Consider the following 20,640-nt stretch of genomic DNA (forward strand, 5'->3'; position numbering starts at 1 on the left):
GGTTGCAGTGTGTACTATCTACAGGATGCACTGCAGCAAATCACCAAGGCTTCTTCATCAGCACCTCCCAAACCCATGACCTACACTTCCTAGAAGGACAAGGGCAGTAGAGGCAAGGTAGCACCATTACTTCAAGTTACACAGCAACCCAACTTGGACATACATCACCATCATTCCTGCATTGTTGTGAGGTCAAAATCCTGGAACTCTCTACATAACAGCATTGTGGGAGTACTTTCACCACATGGACTGCAGTGGTTCAAAATGAAGGCCCACCACCACCTTATTAACTTTTCAACTAGGAATAGGCAATGAATGAAAGCTTTGTCAGTGATGTTCATTTCTGAGAATGAGTTTAAAAAATAAATCATAAACAGCAATGGCTCTAGCAATAATCCCACTGGCAAGTGACCCTGTGCCATGTTGTCGTAGCTTCATTTATAACTACCATTTGCTTTTCTGGTTTAGCCCAGTTTGAATCCACCTCCAATTCCATGCCTTCCTACACTGTGGAGTAATTGTGTCATATGGTATTAAAAACCTAAATGTATCACATCCTCAGAAATGCTGTTGTCAACAGGCTTGTAATTTCAGGCCTCCACGTTCAACAGATCATCCTCCACCATTTCCGCCACTTCCAGCGTGACCCCACCACCAATCACATCGTCCCCTCTCAGCATTCCGAAGGAACCGCTCCCTCCGCGACACCCTGGTCCATTCTGCAGTCACCCCAAGCACCCTCTTCCCTTCCCACGGCACCTTTCCGTGTAAGCACAGGGGGTGCAACACCTGCCCTTTTACCTCCTCCCTTCCCACTATCCAGGGCCCCAAATACTCCTTCCAGGTGAAACAGTGATTTACTTGTACTTCTTTCAATTTAGTATAGTGTATTCGCTGCTCACGATGTGGTCTCCTCTACATTGGGGAGACCAAGCGTAGATTGGGTGACCCGCTTTGCGGAGCACCTCCATTCAGTCCGCAAGTGTGACTCCGAGCTTCCAGTCGCCTTTAATTCTCCACTGCATTCCCACTCTGACCTCTCCATCCTCGGTCTCCTACACTGTTCCAACGAAGCTCAACGGAAGCTCGAGGAACAGCACCTCATCTTTTGTTTAGGCACTTTACAGCCTTCTGGATTCAACATAGAGTTCAACAAGTTCACAGCATAGCCGCTGCCAATCTTTGGCTCCCCCCCCCCCCCAACCGAGCCTGTTTCTTTTTTTTTCCTTGTCTCTAATGGCAGTTGGTCATTATCCCACCATTCACATCCTATCTCGACTAATGTTTTTCTAACTCCTGACATTAGCATTTAAATTTGGGCCATCACCCTTTTGTCATTCTGATCTCTCCTGTCTTCCAACCTATCACAAACCTTCCCTTTTGTTCTTTCTTCCCCTCCCCCTTTCAGTGCTTGTTAAGAATGTGTTCTTTCTGAACACTCTCCAGTTCTGACGAAGGGTCATCGAACGAAACGTTAACTCTGCTTCCTCTCCACAGATGCTGCCTAATCTGCTGAGACTTCCAGCATTTTCTGTTTTTAGTCCAGATTCCAGCATCCGCAGTATTTTTCTTTTGTGTTGTTGTAGGCCCGTAATTTGCTCGGAATGCCAGTAAATTTGTTGGGCAAGACCTCTGTCCCATAAATCCATGCTGACTTCCTCTTAGCATACCACACTCATCTAGATGTTTCATTATCCTTTCTTTTTGGATATGTTCTAATACTTTATCCACAACATCTCTATACCCTTTAAAGATTGGCATTATGTGAGCTATTCTACAGTGGCACTACTCTGATTTTTGAGGTCTGCAACAGATGCGAGAGTTCCCCTTAGGTGCTTAACTTGTTTAGGAGAGAGAATTAGGGTCAACTTTGATTTCAGTGACATAGATGACTTACTTATACACTACTGCAACTACTAAAACTGGTATTCACAAAAAGTATGATCATTAACGGACCAATCTGCTCGCAGGAAGCAGATCCCTCATTTAATGAGGACATTTGCCTCAGATTTGATCTCACTTCCAGTTTTAATGCGGCCGGCCAGGCCTTGAGAAACAGCTAAAGGGAGGCGAGGACTGCTGCATGGAAAAAAAATCGGAGCACAGGCATCTTCCACCCTTCAAGATTTAGTTCGGACCTGGAATTTTAGGTCCATTATTGAAACACCTGGGAAATTTTTGACGTGGAAGCAAGTCATCCTCTGTTCGAGGGACTGCCTATGATGATTATGGAAGAGGTAAGTGCCTTTCCAGTATTGTTTGTGTGCCAGGAGGAGCAGGAGTGCTTCCCCCCAGCCCACCAAGCTAACCTGCTTCCCCCTCAGCAATTGGACCCCCTCCGCGATCAGATCGCCCCCCGAGCCACAATGTGATTACCCCCCCCCACCCCCGGCCTTTCAGATCCCTCCCTCCCTTCTCTGTCCTCTCACCCGCAGTCTTTGGTCTCCCCCCACCCACCCACCCGCACACCGCCCCCCCCCCGGCCCTCCAGCCCATCCGATCTCCCCCAACCATTCCGATCTCCTCCACTGCTCCCCCCAACACCAGCATGCAACACTTTTGAATTTATAAATTTATTGTATGCATGGGATAATGTATTGAGTTATTTCATGAGATATTACAATCCACACCAGAATGATAAAACTGAATACTGGCTAAGTTTTGGAGCATGGTTTTTATGCAAAAAGGTTTAAATGTGATATTTTCTGTACTCCTACAAAACAATCTTGGAAAAGGTAGTGAAAAAGATTCAGGAAATACAACACTTCAGGAGCTTCAAGAGTATGATGATACTGTCACTGAAAAATATTATGGTAGTGAATTGAACTTAAAATTAATTAGGAAATAATTTTTAAACCTTTTTTAGTTGAGCCATTTTCAGAGAATACAGGCAGAACGTCCGAAATCCGGAGTTCTAAAAACCGCAATTGTCTGAAAACCGGACATTATGCAGATTGCAAGAGTCGTTGTCTGGAATCTGGAAATATTTCCCGAAAACCGTACTTTTAATCTGTACATATCTTTCTCCAAGCATGAATCTAAAAAGATACGCAGCCTGGCCCGGCCCGGCCTCGAGGTTTCCTGTAGGAAATTCGGAAATTCACGAAACTCGGCCCAGAGATTTCCGGATTCGGGATGTCGGATTTCTTCTCCGAAATCCGGAAATACCCGAAACTCGGCCCAAGGATTTCCGGATTCGAGACGTCGGATTTCTTCTCCGAAATCCGAAAAAACCCGAAAACTGGAATGGCCTTGGTCCCGAGGTTTCCGGTTTCAGGACGTTATATTTGTACTGTTAAATGTCAACTATTTCCATTTCTGATCACTAATCTTTACATCCATGATAACCTGTTGACATCATATATTCAAATATCTGTGCAGAGGTTGTAATGCTGTAGTAATATCGGTCTTTACTAATGCTTTTGGGCTTTTGGTCTTTAAAATCAAGAAACACTTTCAGACTGCACTAACCAGAATGACCTAAAATATATGATTAGGATGGTGTAAGAAAATCTAACCAAGATTTAATTTTTTTTAAGTTGTTAGTTTAAACTAGCTGTTAAAACAGAAATCACATTAAAGAGGTTGATTTTAACCCTACATGCCCGGTGGAAACTGGCTGGGTGCATAGTTAACAATCAATAGGTTACCGATCCACTCAGATCCTGGCCATTCACAATGTTATCCTGCAGAGTTTTGCAAGTGGAGGAGGTACCTGTCTAAAGCAGGCAGGAACCTCATAAATTTATGTAAATTGGCATTCTATCACATCACATTTATTCCGATGCAATTCTAACTGGGGCATGAGCGGGGAAGCTGTTTCTCACTAGGCAGAAGCAGATCTGCAGCAGGTATGAGGACATAAGATAAGTTTAAAACTTTCCTTTGTGCGGCCAGAAGGAGCGGGAGTGCTTCTCCTGGTCCCAAAAGAGACTTCTGAAGCCCCTCCCTCCCGAAAGCTTCTCCTTGTCACTTAGCAGGAAATCAATGGGCAACCAAGTGCCATGCGATCTTCATCTGCTGGCAGTTGCTCGCCCCCTTCTTCATGCAGGAAGTGAAACGGCGGTATTTAAATCAGGCCCTGCAGTTAAAATCGCCTCAGCTGGTGGGAAAGCAACTCGCTGGAGTGGTCTCCGCCAGAAACCTGCTCAGAGTTATAATCCGCTCCATAGTCTTTCTAACGCCTTTCTCAAAGAAAAAGTCAACGATATGCTTGTAAGATATTAAAACACTATCAAAGATGATATTTTCACCCCAATATAACAAAAAATGTGTTTATAGTACCTTTAATACTATTATTCTTTTGTTCTGTAGCAGAGGTCAACTGCATGTTCATCTTGTGCACCATGCCCTGGTAATTGCTGATTTCCTGAACATATCCAGAACTCTGAACATTGACTTGTGCAAGATCCTGCAAGTACAAATTTTAAAATGAAGGGATGATTTAATTAGTCATACCAATAAAGCATTTTCACTCAGTGCTCCCATAACTGTCGGATAGAAACAATGTTTATGATCCAGATAAAAAGAGAAAAAACAAAATATAATTGCAAATTATGCACCTTCGCGTTATTTTTGTTATTTATTTCCTCCGACTGTACCATTGAGCCACTTAACTGTTGCTATACAAACATAATGGAGTCAATATTATCCTATCCTGTATCTTCACAATTGCCTGTTTGTGCACGGATTGCTTATTTGGAGAAGATGGATTATTTGGCTACGTGGTAAGAGCAACATTCCTTGTAGTCATTGTTATTGAGCATGTTAACCACAAAATATGTTTTAGGTGAGCTTCCTTTGGAAGTCACCACTTGCCAATTTGGCGGCCAGAGCATTTCCGGCGGGGGGGGCGGGTATTTGTGCCCAGCGAAATTGGGTGCAATGGAGACAAATTCCTGCCCCCCCACCATATATTTTTAAATGGGCTACACTTGATCTGGCTTCTTAAAAGATGATTTCAGATGTCAAAAGATGCTAGATTAGAATTGACATGAAAACTAATCTCACGAAGCAGCAGTTAAACAGTGTCAGCAGGGTTTACCATCTCCGTAAACTGGCATTGTGTGACAAAGTAGTTCAGCTTGTGACCTCTGACCTATTCAGCAGCTACGCTTGCAAGCAGCATGCTAAAAGTTTACAGGTTTTCAAAGAGATATTCATAATGAGTATGGTGCTGTCCTACATAATTCAATGAACACCACTCATATTTATTGCCATTACATCACTGGAGTTCAAAATCTGATGCCGTGCTGTTAGGTGTAGCTAGTGTATATTAATCTGAAGTAACTCAATGATAATAATGAGCAGTACTTATTGAAAAATATAAAGCATTTATTTGACACCTTTAGCTTGGACTGATTTGCAGAAATTTTGCCTGTTTCATTCATTTCAACAAGATAGAGAAGATATATTTATTTCAGCGGATGGTGTGTAGTTGATGATCTGTGCAAGGTCATTTAAATCTGTTGGTAAGATTCCATCTGTGCGGGACATGAGCTTGTATGCATGTGTTTACCATACATATATTTAGCTTGAATGTCTTACATGAGTATGTAATGAGCAGCAATCATGTCAAGAATCTGGTGGTATAAACTACTGCATAATATTTTGTTATTCCATTCCATTGAGAATAATTGGCATCTGAGAGTGATTATAAAGCAGCACTCTAATTAATAATTCAGTTGATGTCATAAACTGGGAGATTAATGTATATAGTTTATAACAGTTTGCCGGAGATAAGTTTGTCTTTTGGTTTATACAAATTACTGCGTTTTGGTAATTGGGCTAAAAATATGTGACAAAATGGGCGGTGATCATGTCGCTCGCATAATGATGTCTGCATCAAGCACAGACCTTTTACAGGTGCGTGCCTCATTTAAATCTGATGGGCTAATTCTCAGCGTGAATTGCGCTAGTAATTGGACAGCCTACCCATTTAGAGGCGGGGGGGGGGGGGTGCGGAGGGATTTTGGAGTGGCCCGATTGTCAGTTCTTGGTGACTCGCACTTCTTAAAGGGTGGAGGGAGGTACAGTGTTCAACCAGAACGTTGCTTCTGGTCTGGAAGGCAAAAATTGTCAACTGGGAGATTCTCGACAATGCCGTGGAGGTTTTAGTTGAGGAAGTAAGGAGGAGGATGAATATCATGTTTCCATACACAAATCTTTGAATAAAGCTGTGCAAAATGCATACGGGAGCCTTGGCTTTATAAATAGAGGCATAGAAGCAGCAAAGTGATGCTAAACCTTTATTACACTTATTACAGTGACTACACTTCAAAGTACTTCATTGTCTGTAAGGTGCTTTGGGACATCCTGAGGCTGTGAAAGGCGCTATGTAAATGCAAGTCTTTCTTTCTTTATAAAACACTGGTTAGTCATTAGCTCGAATATTGTGCCAATTCTGGGCACCACACTTTAGGAAGGATGGCAAGGCCTTTGAGTACACGCAGAGGAGATTTACCAGAATTATACCAGGGATGAGGGACTTCAGTTATGTGGAGAGACTAGAGAAGATGAGATTATTTTACTTAGAGCAGGGAAGGTTAAGGGGAGATTTAATAGAGATGTTCAAAATTTGAGGGGTTTTGATAGAGGGGTTCTGTCACTCGGCTAGCTGACAGACCATCCTTTCTAGTTGGTTTCCCATCAATCAGAGACCGATTGTTCCAGATCTCTAAATGAACAAAGAAAATAAAATGAGTATAAATGGTTTTAAGTTAAAAAAATTACTTACAAGATATGGGTCTCGAAATTAACCTCCTTAGCGCCTCCTGTTATCGCCTCTGGGAGTGCTAAAGGGGCACTAACGACTTACCGATTGGGCACAGAGAAATGAACAACTCCTACTAAATTGGCCGAGGGATTTGCAGCGGCGGTAACACATTGCGCCAAGCTCTCCTGCGCCCAGAGATCATGACGTCATTGTCCAGCGCATCGCCCTGGTAGTGCCCCAGACCCAAACTTCGGTTCTGCCCCGTGCAGCATCGCCAGGCAACAATACCGACAGCTGCAGTAGGTGTTGTTTGGGAGGCTGGCCGCTTGGGAGACGAAAGTTAAAGTAGAAAAATTATTGCAATGCATAATTTCAAGGATGCGTCTATTTGTACTAACTGAAATGCAGCCATTTCTCTGATTGGCTCTCCAGATCTATTGCTGATTGGTCCCCTTGGAGGATAAGCCACGCTCTGAAGTTCCTCTGGACTGTGTAACTGGAACCACCCAGCCCAAGTTCTAAGTGAATTTCCAATTTGTAATTCGATCCATTTTGACTTCAGAAGCCACAGAGGATAGATCTCCCCAAAAGCCACCAAGTTCCAGTCGAAGTCCATTACCCCAGCACAAATGCATCCCTCTGCTAGTTGGAGAACCTTATCCCAGCACGTGTGCTGCCTCCCACAGCCGAAGTCCCTTACCCCACCGTAAATGCTTCCCATCCCCAGCTGAAGAACCTTACCCCAGCATAAGTGCATCCCTCCCCCAGCTGAAGTCCATTACCCAAACGTAAGGTCTTATACCTCGCCCCCCCACCCCCCCATAAATGGAGCATTATGTGCGGATTGTTAACATGTTTATTGGGTATGAAGAGAATAGTGACAATGTCGTGACTTCTGGATTTCATCCAACAATGTCCCTTGTAACACACGCACCAGGGGGTAGGAAGAACGTAATCCGTCTTCTCCGAGTTATCTTTCTCCCTTCCGATCCCCCCCATCTGTGTCTTTCCCTTTCCCCCCCTGCCCCTCCCACCCTGGCAGGCTCTCTCTCTCCCCCTGCCCCTATCCCACCCCCCGCCCCCCTCCCAGGCTCTCTCTCCGCCCCCCCACCCCCCCGGCTCTCTCTTCCCCACCCCCAAGTTCTTTCTCTCTCTCTGCCCCCCCCCCCAAGCTCTCTCTCCCCCCCACCCAAGCTCTCTCTCCGCACCCCCCCCCCCCCGCAGGCTCTCTCTCCCCACTTCTCGCTCTCCCCTGCGCTGCTGGAGGCTTGGGGCCCACTCGGGGCTGCGGGGGGCTCAGGAGCTCGGGGGCTGCGGGGGGCTCGGGGCCCACTCGGGGCTGCGGGGGGCTTGGCGGATGCGTTCGGCTGCTTGGGCCTCGGGGCTGCTGCTGGACGGATTGGAGGCAACGTGGCGTGCGCAGAAAAGGGTTAGTAGGAATTTGGCTGGGGACGCGGAGTCAGTGATATTGTCCTAACTCTCGCTTCTGCACATGCGTCGGGAGACTCATGCGCAGAAGAGAGACTTAGTACAAATAGTTACTGCGTAATTTCAATTTCTTTTTGGCTGCGATCGATCAGATTGGCACTCTGTTGGAATGCATGGGGCTGATCGGGCCGGATCGCGGCTGTCATCGGGGACCAGTTCACTGGTCCCAATACAGAGCCTGCAGCGATGACCCTTCTCTTTAAGGAAATTTTTTAAAAGAGTCAATGGGGAAGAGGAGGGAATGAAGAAGAGGAAGACTGGGTGAACAGGTATTTAAACATTTGAACAGAAAGTACATATATAGTACAACTTATACAATATAGTAAATATATTTAGAAATTGTTTGCAAGAAACGCTATGGGAGATCAATTAGTTGTCCTCCTTTAAAATGGTTTAAGTGTTTATTTTAGAAGTATTAAGGATTAATATTACAATAAAGCTACTTTTAACAGCCCAGTAACAATTATAATAATAGTTAGCAGTTGGAAATTTCCTTGCCAAGGGAATTTTTAAGGTCACTAACAGTAACATTCAGGGATATGTTAGTGGCATTCACATGACATTTTTGTCAATATTTAAGTTGGTTGTTAGCAGTTTGGGAAGTGTTAAAATGACATTTTTAAATATGTTTTAAAATTGGATGCTACTTTTTCATTACTGCTGACAAAATTGCATTCTTGGGAATTGGATATTTAAAAATGTCAGTGTCTGCAATTGTGTAAGTTGTAAATTATGAAAGAAGTGCCATTTTACCTGCTTTTGTGAATTGATGAAAATATGGCACTAGTTTAAAAAACAAATCACCAAAGTCTATTTAGTCAAATATTAAAGACATTTTAAATTCTGAAATTCTACAACATTATTGGTACAGATTTAGCACAATCTGGGCAGGGAGAAGGAATTTGGAGTGGATCCTGTTTTTGTCCCTGAATGGCTGATTCAGAAATTCTGATGTCCTCCTGCCCCCTCATTTTGGAGATAGGACTGGTGAGATGTCTGGTTCCATGGAAATCCTCTCAGTTCTGCCCAGTGGTAAATAAGTCTGCATGTAGCAGGTGTACATTACATACAAGGGCTACAATGCCAAATCCCAATGGCAATCAATATAAGAGAAATCAATTGCCATTTAGGAAGCAGCAAAAGAATGAATGAGCAGCCAGAACTCTGAGTTGTGCACTATGAACACTCAGGCCAGACTGGCACGTACCCCCAAATGTCACATTTGCCCTCCCTGTTCCCATATCCCTTTTTCCCCTTTACTTTCATTCACCTATCCAATCTAATCTTGAATGCTGACATAGTTTTCTGCTTCAACCATTAATCCCAGCTGTGAATTTGACAGCCTCGCAGCTCTCTGCAGAAAAACGTTTCTCACTTTTTGTTCTAATTCTCTTGTATTTAACCTCATGTCTTTGGTCCCTCGTTCTCGACCCTTCAACTATTGAGAAAAATTCTGCTTCCATCTACTCTGTCCCATCCTTTCATAATTTTTTGAACAGCAGACAGATGGGTGGGCCCTGGGAATATTGAGAAAGTGGTGCATGGATATGGAACTACTGGGAGGAGGGCTCTGTGATCTGGAACCATTGGTAGGGAGGGGTGTTGGAATGGGGGCTGGTTGCACAATGCAGAAACATTGGGGAGGCAGTGCGAGGGTCTGAGATGATTGGGTTGAGAGGCCTTGGGATCTGGGAGGCTAGGTTATGGCATTATTGGGGAAGGGCCTGTGATGTGGTAGTGTTGGGAGGGTGCTGATGTCTGGTGGTGTTTTTGGTACAGCAGAATGAAGACTGCAAGCTTTCTGTTGTGTATCTGTAAAGCATGCACTCCCATGTTCCGCCACCAGGGAACTCATCCCCTGAAGTCCCAAGGGATCCCAGCATCCCTTGGGAGCACTGTATATAAGCCGGCCCCTAAGGCCTGTTCCTCACTCTGGAGTGTCTTAATAAAGACTGAGGTCACTGTTACTTTAACCTCCCTGTGTGCAGCCTCATCTGTGTTAGGAACACAATACTTTCCATGTGTTTAATAACTGTTCTTTATCAGCAATGAGTTGAGTAACTTGTTTTAATTATTTAAAGTACACTGCTGACAAGTAAATAACTAAGAGAAGCATGCCAAGTCAGTGCTGAAAAAGTCCTTTATGGGAACTGTTAGTAAACAGGTGTAAACAGGTTTACACGATGGACCGAATGGCCTCCTTCTACGTTGTAATTATTCAATGATTCTAAAAGTACACTGAACACTTCAAGCAACTTAAATACATCCTGGGTTACAGTTGGGAAGGTGGTTATAAGTCTTTTCTTGGGGTGGGGTGAGGAGGGGAGGGTGAGCCACTGGTTCTCGGGGAAGGAGGAATGGGAAAAGTAGCAAGTGGGTGTGGGGAGAGTTGGAGGAGGGAGTGTCAGCTGAGAGGCCTGATTTTATAATGTTCCAGTAGGTGGTGCTGTGGCGAACAGCAGCACACCTTACCTTTGGAGCACTCAGAGCTGAATGTAACAAATAAATACATTTTTAAGCAGGTATAAAGACATGACAGAAATAAACTGACAGGAAAAGCGTGACAAGAATTATTTTAGGAAATGCATGCCATGTGCAGGGCGTTTAATATTAGATAACTAGATATGGATTCAACAAGTAAAAGAAACACTGACTATTCAAGAGCAGCCCCACAAAAGGTGCAAAAACAAATTTTGTTCTACAGTTACTTCAGTCTGCAGAAGACTGTCAATTTAATCAACAATATTGAAAGTTGATACAGAAATAAAAATATATTAACGCCACTACTGCTTAATAATAAATAAATGACATTGTTAAGACTGTCTACAAAACTACTTAGAGACAATGCCACGCTATATCAATTAAGGTTCCTTGGGGTGGAATTTCGGTCGCGCCTCATTTGGGCGGTAATCCAGGTGGAGCGGTACTTTTAGCGCCTTTAAAAGGTTAGCGCCTCCTGCTCAGAAATTCGTCAGAATTGGTCGAAGAGCTGACAGGGGCGATAAATCAGCCGTTGCACACCAGAGCTAGAGGGGCAGGGGAGATAACGAAAGTTTGGTCGGTACATTTTGCAGACCCATTGTGCAGGCGCGGAATTCTGAATCAGATCCCAGGAAAAGCCAAGTCTTAAAGGCACAGCATAGTAATGCACCCATTAAAATTTTCAAAACTACTTGTTTTCAACCTGTACTGTTATGTCTGTCTGCCGCTGCAAACTCGGAGGCTCATGCAACGTGCTGTGTGTAAACGTTGCACTGACTGTGACCTCCGAGCGAAGCACTTCCTCATCCCTTTAAGTAGCCACCAGTTAACGACTCTGCAAGCCTGTACCGACTGTTTTTCCAGACGTTGTTCTTGACAGGCGCTCAATGAGGCGCACACACCGAATTTACCGACCGGGGTGCAAGCGTGCGCTTTGCACCAGGAATACGTCACAATTGGAGTGATCGTCAGCGCCCCCGGCGAGCCTGTAATTAATTTTCGGTCGGGGCTCTAAAAACTGCGCTCCCGGTCGATAACTTCTTACGCTCCTATTAATGCCCCTTCTAGCTGCTAACTGAGGCGTTAGACAACCGAAAATTCAGCCGCTTGAAGTAAAGCCATCAGCTTTATTTGTAAGACTTGAAATACATAGCAAAATACTGTAAATCTTGCTACAAGGAATGGAACTAATTCTTTAAATGTAATGCTACCAATTTATCAGTTCTGCTAGTCAACATAATATCACATTAATACCTTTTATTGGGTGGACTAATACTTCATTTTTAAAAGCAGTATTCCTGTCAAATAAGAATGAATAATACCCAAATTGGTAAAGAAATAACCAAATGCATTGCAATCAATCTTCAATCATGAATGTCTTAAAAAGATCTTACCCTTTTCTATCATCCTACTTAGACTGCATTTCATAACTATCAATAATTTACACAACATAACTCTAGATGACTCAAAATTAGCATGTCATTTGTTTAAAGGGGCACTAAATACTAATTGAAATTTTGGAAAGGAAACAATCCACTTAGTAGAATGGGAAATTAATGTATCTGTCTGGTTATACAGTGTGATTAGTACCAGAAATTTTATGTGAGTAATCTGTGTTTTTGCTTTAAATGAGCACCTCATTCTGCACATTATGGTGTTGGGTGTGGTGGGAAAACACTGGCAGGTGGGTGCTGTGTGTCTCATGCAGCTTGACCAGCCTGACCTCCTTCCTTTGCTCCTCCCAAAAAACCAAAGATACAGGGGCATTTTCAATGCAAAACCAATAGTGGCGTCTTTTAAACAGAGGGGGAGGGAAATGAAATGGGAGCCCTGCAGCAGAAGGCACAAATGAGAATGCTAAAGCAGTTGTCAGCAGCGGAAAACAAAAATTGATCAAAATTGAAAACTTAATTGCCATTGAAAGCCAATGGAATATTTTGAAGTACCTGCTGGGCTCTTTGTATTCACGTTTGCCTTTTTTCACTGGCTGGTATTTCTAGACCGCCATTTTATATGGTGGTGACTGACTCACAGCGTAAATGAGGTGGTATTGCCTCATGTGCTCGTCTATTTTATAATTGGTGATTTTGCCATCTGCTGGAAGTGATGGCAGAAAATTGGGTGATATTCTTTGTAAAATCTAGTACCACCTTGGTGATGAGTTTAATTACAGCAAGACAGTTTACGGAAGTAGTTTCTATTATAAATGTGGACATTTGCTATTTGTTTTTTGGATGTGACATCCCTAGTTGCCCTGAGTATATGCTGGTGGATGTACTCCTTGAACTGCTGCAGTCTTTGCTGTGATGGAACTCCCACAATGATGTTAGGTCGGGAATTCCAGGGTATTGACTTACTGACATGAAGGACTTGGATTTATATATCCAAGTCAGGATGGTGTGTGACTTGGGATGTGTACTTGGAAGGGATGATGTTTTCATGACATTACTATTCTTGTTCTTCTTGGTGACAGAGGTTAGAGGAGAGGGAGGTGCTATCAAAGTGACCTTGGTGAGTTGCTGCAGTGGATCCTGTAAGTTATACATACTGCAGTCCACAGTGAATTGTTCTGTCCTGGATGGTGTCAAGCTTCTTGAGTGTTGTGCGGCTGCACCCATCCAGGCAAGTGGTGAGTATTCCATTACACTCCTGACTTGAGCTTTGGAGATGGTGGAGAGGCTTTAAGGAGGGAAACCACTTGTCGCATAGTATTAAGCCTCTGCCCTACATTTGTAGCCTCAGTGTTGATATGGCTGGTCCACTTCAGCTTGTGGTCAATGGTGACCCCCCCCCCAAGATGTTGATAGTGAGGGACTCAGCAATCGTGGTGCCAGTGAAGGTCAGGGGGGATAGCTGGACTCTCTCTTGTTCAAGATGGTCATTACCTGGTACTTATGTGGCATGAATGTTATCTGTCACTTATCAGCCCATGCCTGGGTGTTAGTAGGTCTAGGAATTTATTTAATGGAGGTGTGCACAGACTCAAGAGAGGGAAGTTTAATTCCCCCACCCGATGGTGACAGGGCTGTAATGGAATTAAAATTTGATTGGCTGGCTTCTTGTGCACATCATCATCATCACAGACAGTCTCTCAGAATCGAGGAAGACTTGCTTCCACTTTAAAATTGAGTCCTCAGGTGGCTGAACAGTCCAATACGAGAACCACAGTCCCTGTCACAGGTGGGACAGATAGTCGTTGAGGGAAAGGGTGGGTGGGACTGGTTTGCTGCACGCTCTTTCTGCTGCCTGCGCTTGGCGACGAGACTCGAGGTGCTCAGCGCCCTCCCGGATGCACTTTCTCCACTTAGGGTGGTCTTTGGCCAGGGACTCCCAGGTGTCAGTGGGGATGTTGCACTTTAGGGAGGCGTTGAGGGTGTCCTTGTAACGTTTCCTCTGCCCACCTTTGCCATGAAGGAGTTCCGAGTAGAGCGCTTGCTTTGGGAGTCTCGTGACTGGCATGCGAACAATGTGGCCTGCCAGCGGAGCTGATCAAGTGTGGTCAGTGCTTCAATGCTGGGGATGCTCTTGTGTGCAGGGAATCACTGATGCAGCAATCAACGCACCAGAACACCAGCTAGCAATATTTCTTAACAGGAAGGGAAGCCACAGGATCATACGGGTGTGTGCTAGGTTTCCAGCAGCTGTCACAATGTCTTAATCCTGCTCCAGTCAACCACTCCCCTACTTTTCCACCTGTCAAGGAACGTCAGAAGATGGCTGCTCGGGGACAAGGGCTACCCCCTCCATATATGGCTGATGCCTCCTGCAAAACTAAGGTACCACCAGAGCCGTGTGTCTGTCAGGACGATCACTGAGCAGACAACTGGGCTCTTCAAATAAGCTTTAGGTGCCTGGATAGGTCTGGAGGCTTGTTTCAGTATCGCCCACAGAGTGTCTCACAGATTGTGGTAGTGTGTTGCATGTTGCACAACCTCGATGTCCAAAGAGGTTTGACAAGCTCAACCACCTCTCTCCAGACCTGTTAGATGTTATCTCGTATAAGTTGGACCTCTCTGGTCCGGGATTCTCTGGTCCCGAAACATCCGTGGTTCGACATTGTTGGGCCTGAGGGAGAGGAGGATGAGCACCAAACCACGCGTTAACCATCGCTGGGAGTGGCTGTCAGTCAGTGAGTGTGTGCACGGGTGCTGAGGGAGCCGCCCACAGTCTGCCAGCACGCACATGCGCGCGCGCGCGCACACACACACACAGAGGAGTCCAGGCGCTGTCGATAGGTACCGATAAGACCAGGCTAGGCGTGACTTCCCGTGGTCCGGAAAATTCTCTGTTTCGGCACCGGTCAGAACCCGACGGTGCCGGCCCACAGATGTCCAACCTGTATGTGAAATCGTACCATAGCATGCAATCTACACTTTTAGTAGGGGAAGAGAGAAAAAAACAATTGGAGAAGCAGTGATTAGGTGATGTGAGTCTTGGGTTTTCAAATATTGCTGAAAGAAGGTAAGTGGTTCAACAATTTTGAGGTCTTGGGAAGAATTGAAGTAGGAATCGGTACTGAGCCGTGATTTCAGCACAGTGAGGTTGCAAAAAGAATATTCAGGATGTTTTTGGAGCTTGGCAGGAATTAGATAGAAACACAAGGAGGAAAAACAACCACTTTAGTACTGGTAAAATATAGAGAAAGAAGAAAGGTTGCAATAAGGAGAGAGGCTAGAGGTGAGAATAGAATCACCTATTATTTGACAAGCTTTTTCTTACATCCTGTCCAGGAGTGTGGGACAGCTGTCAGAAGAGCCTCCTAGATATATACAAGAATAGTATTCAAATCCTGGATATGGGTTAGTGGTTAGAGCTCCTGAGTGGAAAAGAAGTATTTGGTATAGAAGATGAGAGAAAGCATCTGGTGGGCAGTTTTACTAATGAAAATGTTGGAATTCTATGGAGACCATGAATACCAATGAATAAAGATTGAGAATCCATTAAAAATAAGAGGTGATAGCTGTTGGTAGATATGTGAGAACCCTGAAGAAACAGTGGGGGCAATTTCTCTCTGCCTAAAGCCTACATCGTGTTTCCTCCACAGGTAGCAGGGCCAATACTATATTTGATAATGCAGACTGTGTTTTTGCCTCTGTTACTTCTTGCTTGTCAGAGGTGTGAAAAAACTTGGAAATGGATGGATTCATGAATTATTCATAACTTAGGTTGCTCTAAGCTACATACATTTTCTAATTAAAAAGGAACTGAAGGGCAGATCTTCATTTAGGGCTCTTCGTAAAGCCTGGTAAATGGGGAATATCATGCTTTTGGGGTTTGAAATTATGCTATGGGATACTAGAGGACAAATGCTTCTGAAATTCTTCTCTCTGCTACTTTACTGAAGGTGCTAACCTATTTAGCTTCCACTAAATAATGGAGAAAGAAATTAAATTAGTAAAAAAAATGCAGAATCATAAATATGGAGAATTTTAGCGATGCCAAGTAAAGAGGCATTGAGAGGGAGTGAAATGGGAGAAAGGAAAAGAGTTTTTACAGTATGTGCAAGACTTGTTTTTGACTCAATAGCCCCGATATTTATGGGGAGGAGGGAAGGGAACAGGGAGGCCCAATTTAAGGGCAGGACCTCATTAGCATTTTAAAAAATTGATCGGCTGGCCGGCTGCCGGGCAGGAAAACCAGTGGCAGGAGGCCGCAGCTAGGGACCCTTGGGAATGGTCCCCAGCAATCAGATGGGAAGTCTACAGATTGGGGCTAGTGGGGGATGGGGGCCGGGAAATTGGGTCTCATTATGGGCGGGGGGGACTTGGGAGAGGCCACGATCGGCAGAAGGGCGGCTGAATACTTCCTTGCGGGGCCGAGGGAGCAATCCTGCTCCACAAAGAGTGCCATAAAAGGCACTTGCCTTCTGGAGCTGGCAGCTCACTGCTGTATTTCCCAAGCCCTGGGAAATCTGCATGGTATCAGTTAAATTTAAATCAGGCTCCCAATTGCACTGTCCGAGTCTGATTTAAATATGTTAATGAAACATCCCAAGATGGGACAATTGCATGCCACGCTATCTGCGGCATACAAATGGCAGCAGGCACGGACGTGTTGGTTTAGGGTCACGTTTTTGATGCTTTAACCTTCCCCCCTGACCTTCTCCCACCCATCGTGGGTGGTTAATATTAAGCCCAATGTGTAAGAAGCCCAATAGAGGAGGAAACACTGCTAGACCTAGTAATGGGAAATTAATTGCAGCAGCTAAGAGAAGTTATGAACGCAGGAAAAATGCCAGACAGGAAAAGACCTACTGGTCCCAAACACACGTGATTTCTTGTGCATCACAAAATATACACTCTCCCTGCAGAACATCTAAGGGATAGTGATCATAATATAATAAGATTGAAGATAATGACTGAGAGAGATATGGATAGTACAAAGTAATTGATTGAAATAAAACCAACTATGAGAGGATGAGGATGGAGATCATGGATGTGCAGCTAAACGGCAGCATGAGGACAGTGTCAGGTGCTCAAGTCCACTCCAACTGAGTGGCACCCAGTGCTGTCCCAAATTGCCCCGCCGGCCATTCGCCGCGACGCCACCGTGCTCCGTGAAATGGAAAAAAATCATGAGCAATACCGACCTCCAGTTCACGAAGACTTGAAAAACCCACCATGAATGAGCTTAAAATTGCTTCGGCCATTCTTGGAAACAGTAGCCAATATTCACGCAGCTGCTATCGACCCACTCTCCAGATGGACAGAATCGTGGGACGCAGGCAACATGAAGAACCAACACTTCATCACTGATCCAACAGCAGAGGTCCCTGGCTTCGACCTCCCTTGAAGACAGTGGACAGTGCTCAACCGAATCCGCACAGGGCGTGGACCTGAAGTGTGATTGTGGTCATGAGTCACATCACATCAACCTTCCCACTAAGATCTGCACTTCATTTCTCCACTCGGCATCTCAGGAGGCCATAGAATGGATAGTCAAACTAAGTTATTCCCGTCATATGAAACAACAACAACAGTGGGCAATATTTCAAGAAATGATCAATAGAGCTCAGAAGAAATACATTCCACTAAAAAAACAACCCAAAAATGAGATACCATGGATAGATGAAGAGGCAAGGATAAATTGAATCTAAAGAAATAGGCATATACAAAGAACATAAACAATGAGCAAGAGAATGTCAAAAGGATATATGAGCTGAGGAAAGATGTTAAAAAGACAATTATATTAAAGAGGAAATCTGAAATGAAAGTAACAAAGTGAAGTGGGACAAACCGTCCTTCAGCAATTAAGGGGTTAACATTGCACCTTGCACACAATGGATTTCCACTTAATCAATTCTTCGAAATATAATTAGGACACACACACCAGTTCAGAGTGACAAACACATGACCCGTGTCACAGACGAAAAACACTTAAATTGATTACACTTAAAAACTGCTGAATGTTGTTAACCGTAACTATCACGCACACCTGGTGTATATTCTAAGTTGATCAAGTAAATGTATAAAAATGTTGACGAAATGTGTTCGGAGAGAGTGGGTGTTGGACTGAGTTGGGAACTCCGGTGTGAACTGCTCTCCCTTGCAAGTAAAAATAAATAGCTTTTAATTTGTACCAAACAGACTCATGTGTTGAATGTTGCATAAACATTCGACTTCAATTTGGCGTAGTCAGCAGGATTCGCCCGGAGGACAGACCACTGACCGTGACAGACCATTAATGAATGAGTACGTTATTATACCACATGCAAAATCCAATATAATCTGTGGCCGGGGAATTCAAGCAAGATAAAAAGTCTGTGGACAAATTAAAAGTTGTTATAAGTTAAAATATAGTGGGACTACAGTTGTTCTAAGGTAAGACATAGTGGGACTATGGCGAAATTCGGGGATGATTGGGGACCCGAGGGGTCACTGACCAAATTTTTTGTGGATAAACATAAGAAATTAATTCTCAAAATGAAAGAAGACGGGTGGGACCCGTCAGTCGAACTCGCCAAACAAAGGGTTTGGTGGGAAAAACAAACTAAAGAAAGAAGAAATAAAGCTGGTGTTCTAATTACCCAGCAGCGTCTGAAATTTAGTAAAAAGATGAAACTTAAGTTAGAAGAGTTGCCTAGACAAAGAGACAGATGACTATGTTCGGACCGATTGACGATCCAACAGATAAAGGACAGGGTGAGTTAGGGGCCGCCCCGCCGCCCTATGCAACAGCGAGCTCCCCAGACTTCAAAGGAGAAGTGGTCCCTGTAGCACCATTAGCTGCCTAGACCCATACACCGAATGCGCAGGGAGTCATTCCACCGGGCATACTCCAAGTATAAAGTGTTTACTCCTGAAGAGAAACAATCTATACTAACTGAAACCCAGACGAGGAAACACTGACTTCTGGAGAACATTAGAAATATAGGGAATAGGTGCAGGAGTAGGCCATTCGGCCCTTCAAGTCTACGCCACCATTCAATATGATCATGGCTGATCATGCAACTTCAGTACCTCATTCCTGCTTTCTCTCCATACCCTTTGATCTCTTTAGCCGTAAGGGCCACATCTAACTCCCTTTTGAATATATCTAACGAACTGGCCTCAACAACTTTCTGTGGTAGAGAATTCCACAGGTTCACAAATCTCTGAGTGAAGAAGTTTCTCTTCATCTCGGTCCTAAATGCCTTACCCCTTATCCTTAGACTGTGACCCCTGGTTCTAGATTTCGCCAACATCGGAAACATTCCTCCTGCATCTAACCTGTCTAATCCCGTCAGAATTTTATATGTTTCTGAGATTCTCTCTCATTCTTCTAAATTCCAGTGAATAGAAGCCTAGTAAATCCAGTCTTTCTTCATATGTCAGTCCTGCCATCCCGGGAATCAGTCTGGTGAACCTTCGCTGCACTTCCTCAATAGCAAGAATATCCCTCCTCAGATTAGGAGACCAAAACTGTACACAATATTCAAGGTGAGGCCTCACTAAGGCCCTGTACAACTGCAGTAAGACCTCCCTGCTCGTGTACTTAAATCCTCTTGCTTTGAAGGCCAAAATGCCATTTACCTTCTTCACTGCCTGCTGTACCTGCATGCCAACTTTCAATGACTGATGTACCATGACACCCAGGTCTCGTTGCACCTCCCCTTTTCCTAATCTGTCACCATTCAGATAATATTCTGCCTTCCTGTTTTTGCCACCAAAGTGGATAACCTCACATTTATCTACATTATACTGCATCTGCCATGCATTTGTCCACTCACCTAACCTGTCCAAGTCACCCTGCAGCCTCTTAGCATCCTCCTCACAGCTCACACTGCCATCCAGCTTAGTGTCATCTGCAAACTTGGAGATGTTACATTCAATTCCTTTGTCTAAATCATTAATGTATATTGTAAATAGCTGGGGTCCCAGCACTGAACCTTGCGGTGCCCCACTAGTCACTGCCTGCCATTCTGAAAAGGACCCGTTTATTCCTACTCTCTGCTTCCTGTCTGCCAACCAGTTCTCTATCCACGTCAATACATTAACCCCAATACCATGTGCTTTAATTTTGCACACTAATCTCTTGTGTGGAACCTTGTCAAAAGCTTTTTGAAAATCCACTGGTCCACTCTACTAGTTACATTCTCAAAACATTTGAGAAGATTTGTGAAGCATGATTTCCCTTTCATAAATCCATGCTGACTTGGATCGATCCTGTCACTGCTTTCCAAATGCGCTGCTATTACATCTTTAATAATTGATTCCAACATTTTCCCCACTACCGATGTCAGGCTAACCGGTCTATAATTCCCTGTATTCTCTCGCCCTTCTTTTTTAAAAAGTGGGGTTGCATTAGCTACCTTCCAATCCATAGGAACTGATCCAGAGTATATAGAATGTTGGAAAATGACCACTAATGCATCCACTATTTCTAGGGCCACTTCCTTAAGTGCTCTGGGATGCAGACTATCAGGCCCTGGGGATTTATCAGCCTTCAATCCCATCAATTTCCCTAACACAATTTCC

The 20,640-nt window shown here is 44.2% G+C and overlaps 1 protein-coding gene across 3 annotated transcripts in view; it reads right to left on the reverse strand.

The window, feature by feature from the left end:
• The window catches only part of LOC139278942 (early endosome antigen 1), a 1,017,310-nt gene that overhangs the window by 191,785 nt on the left and 804,885 nt on the right, over positions 1-20,640 (reverse strand). For all 3 annotated transcript variants that reach the window (XM_070898220.1, XM_070898221.1, XM_070898219.1), the window contains one exon: positions 4,285-4,411. In XM_070898220.1, coding sequence (XP_070754321.1) covers positions 4,285-4,411 — 127 coding nt within the window. The remainder of the gene's footprint in view (positions 1-4,284; positions 4,412-20,640) is intronic.

Source organism: Pristiophorus japonicus, chromosome 13 (genome assembly GCF_044704955.1).
Source record: "Pristiophorus japonicus isolate sPriJap1 chromosome 13, sPriJap1.hap1, whole genome shotgun sequence".
Classification (NCBI taxonomy): Eukaryota; Metazoa; Chordata; class Chondrichthyes; family Pristiophoridae; genus Pristiophorus; species Pristiophorus japonicus.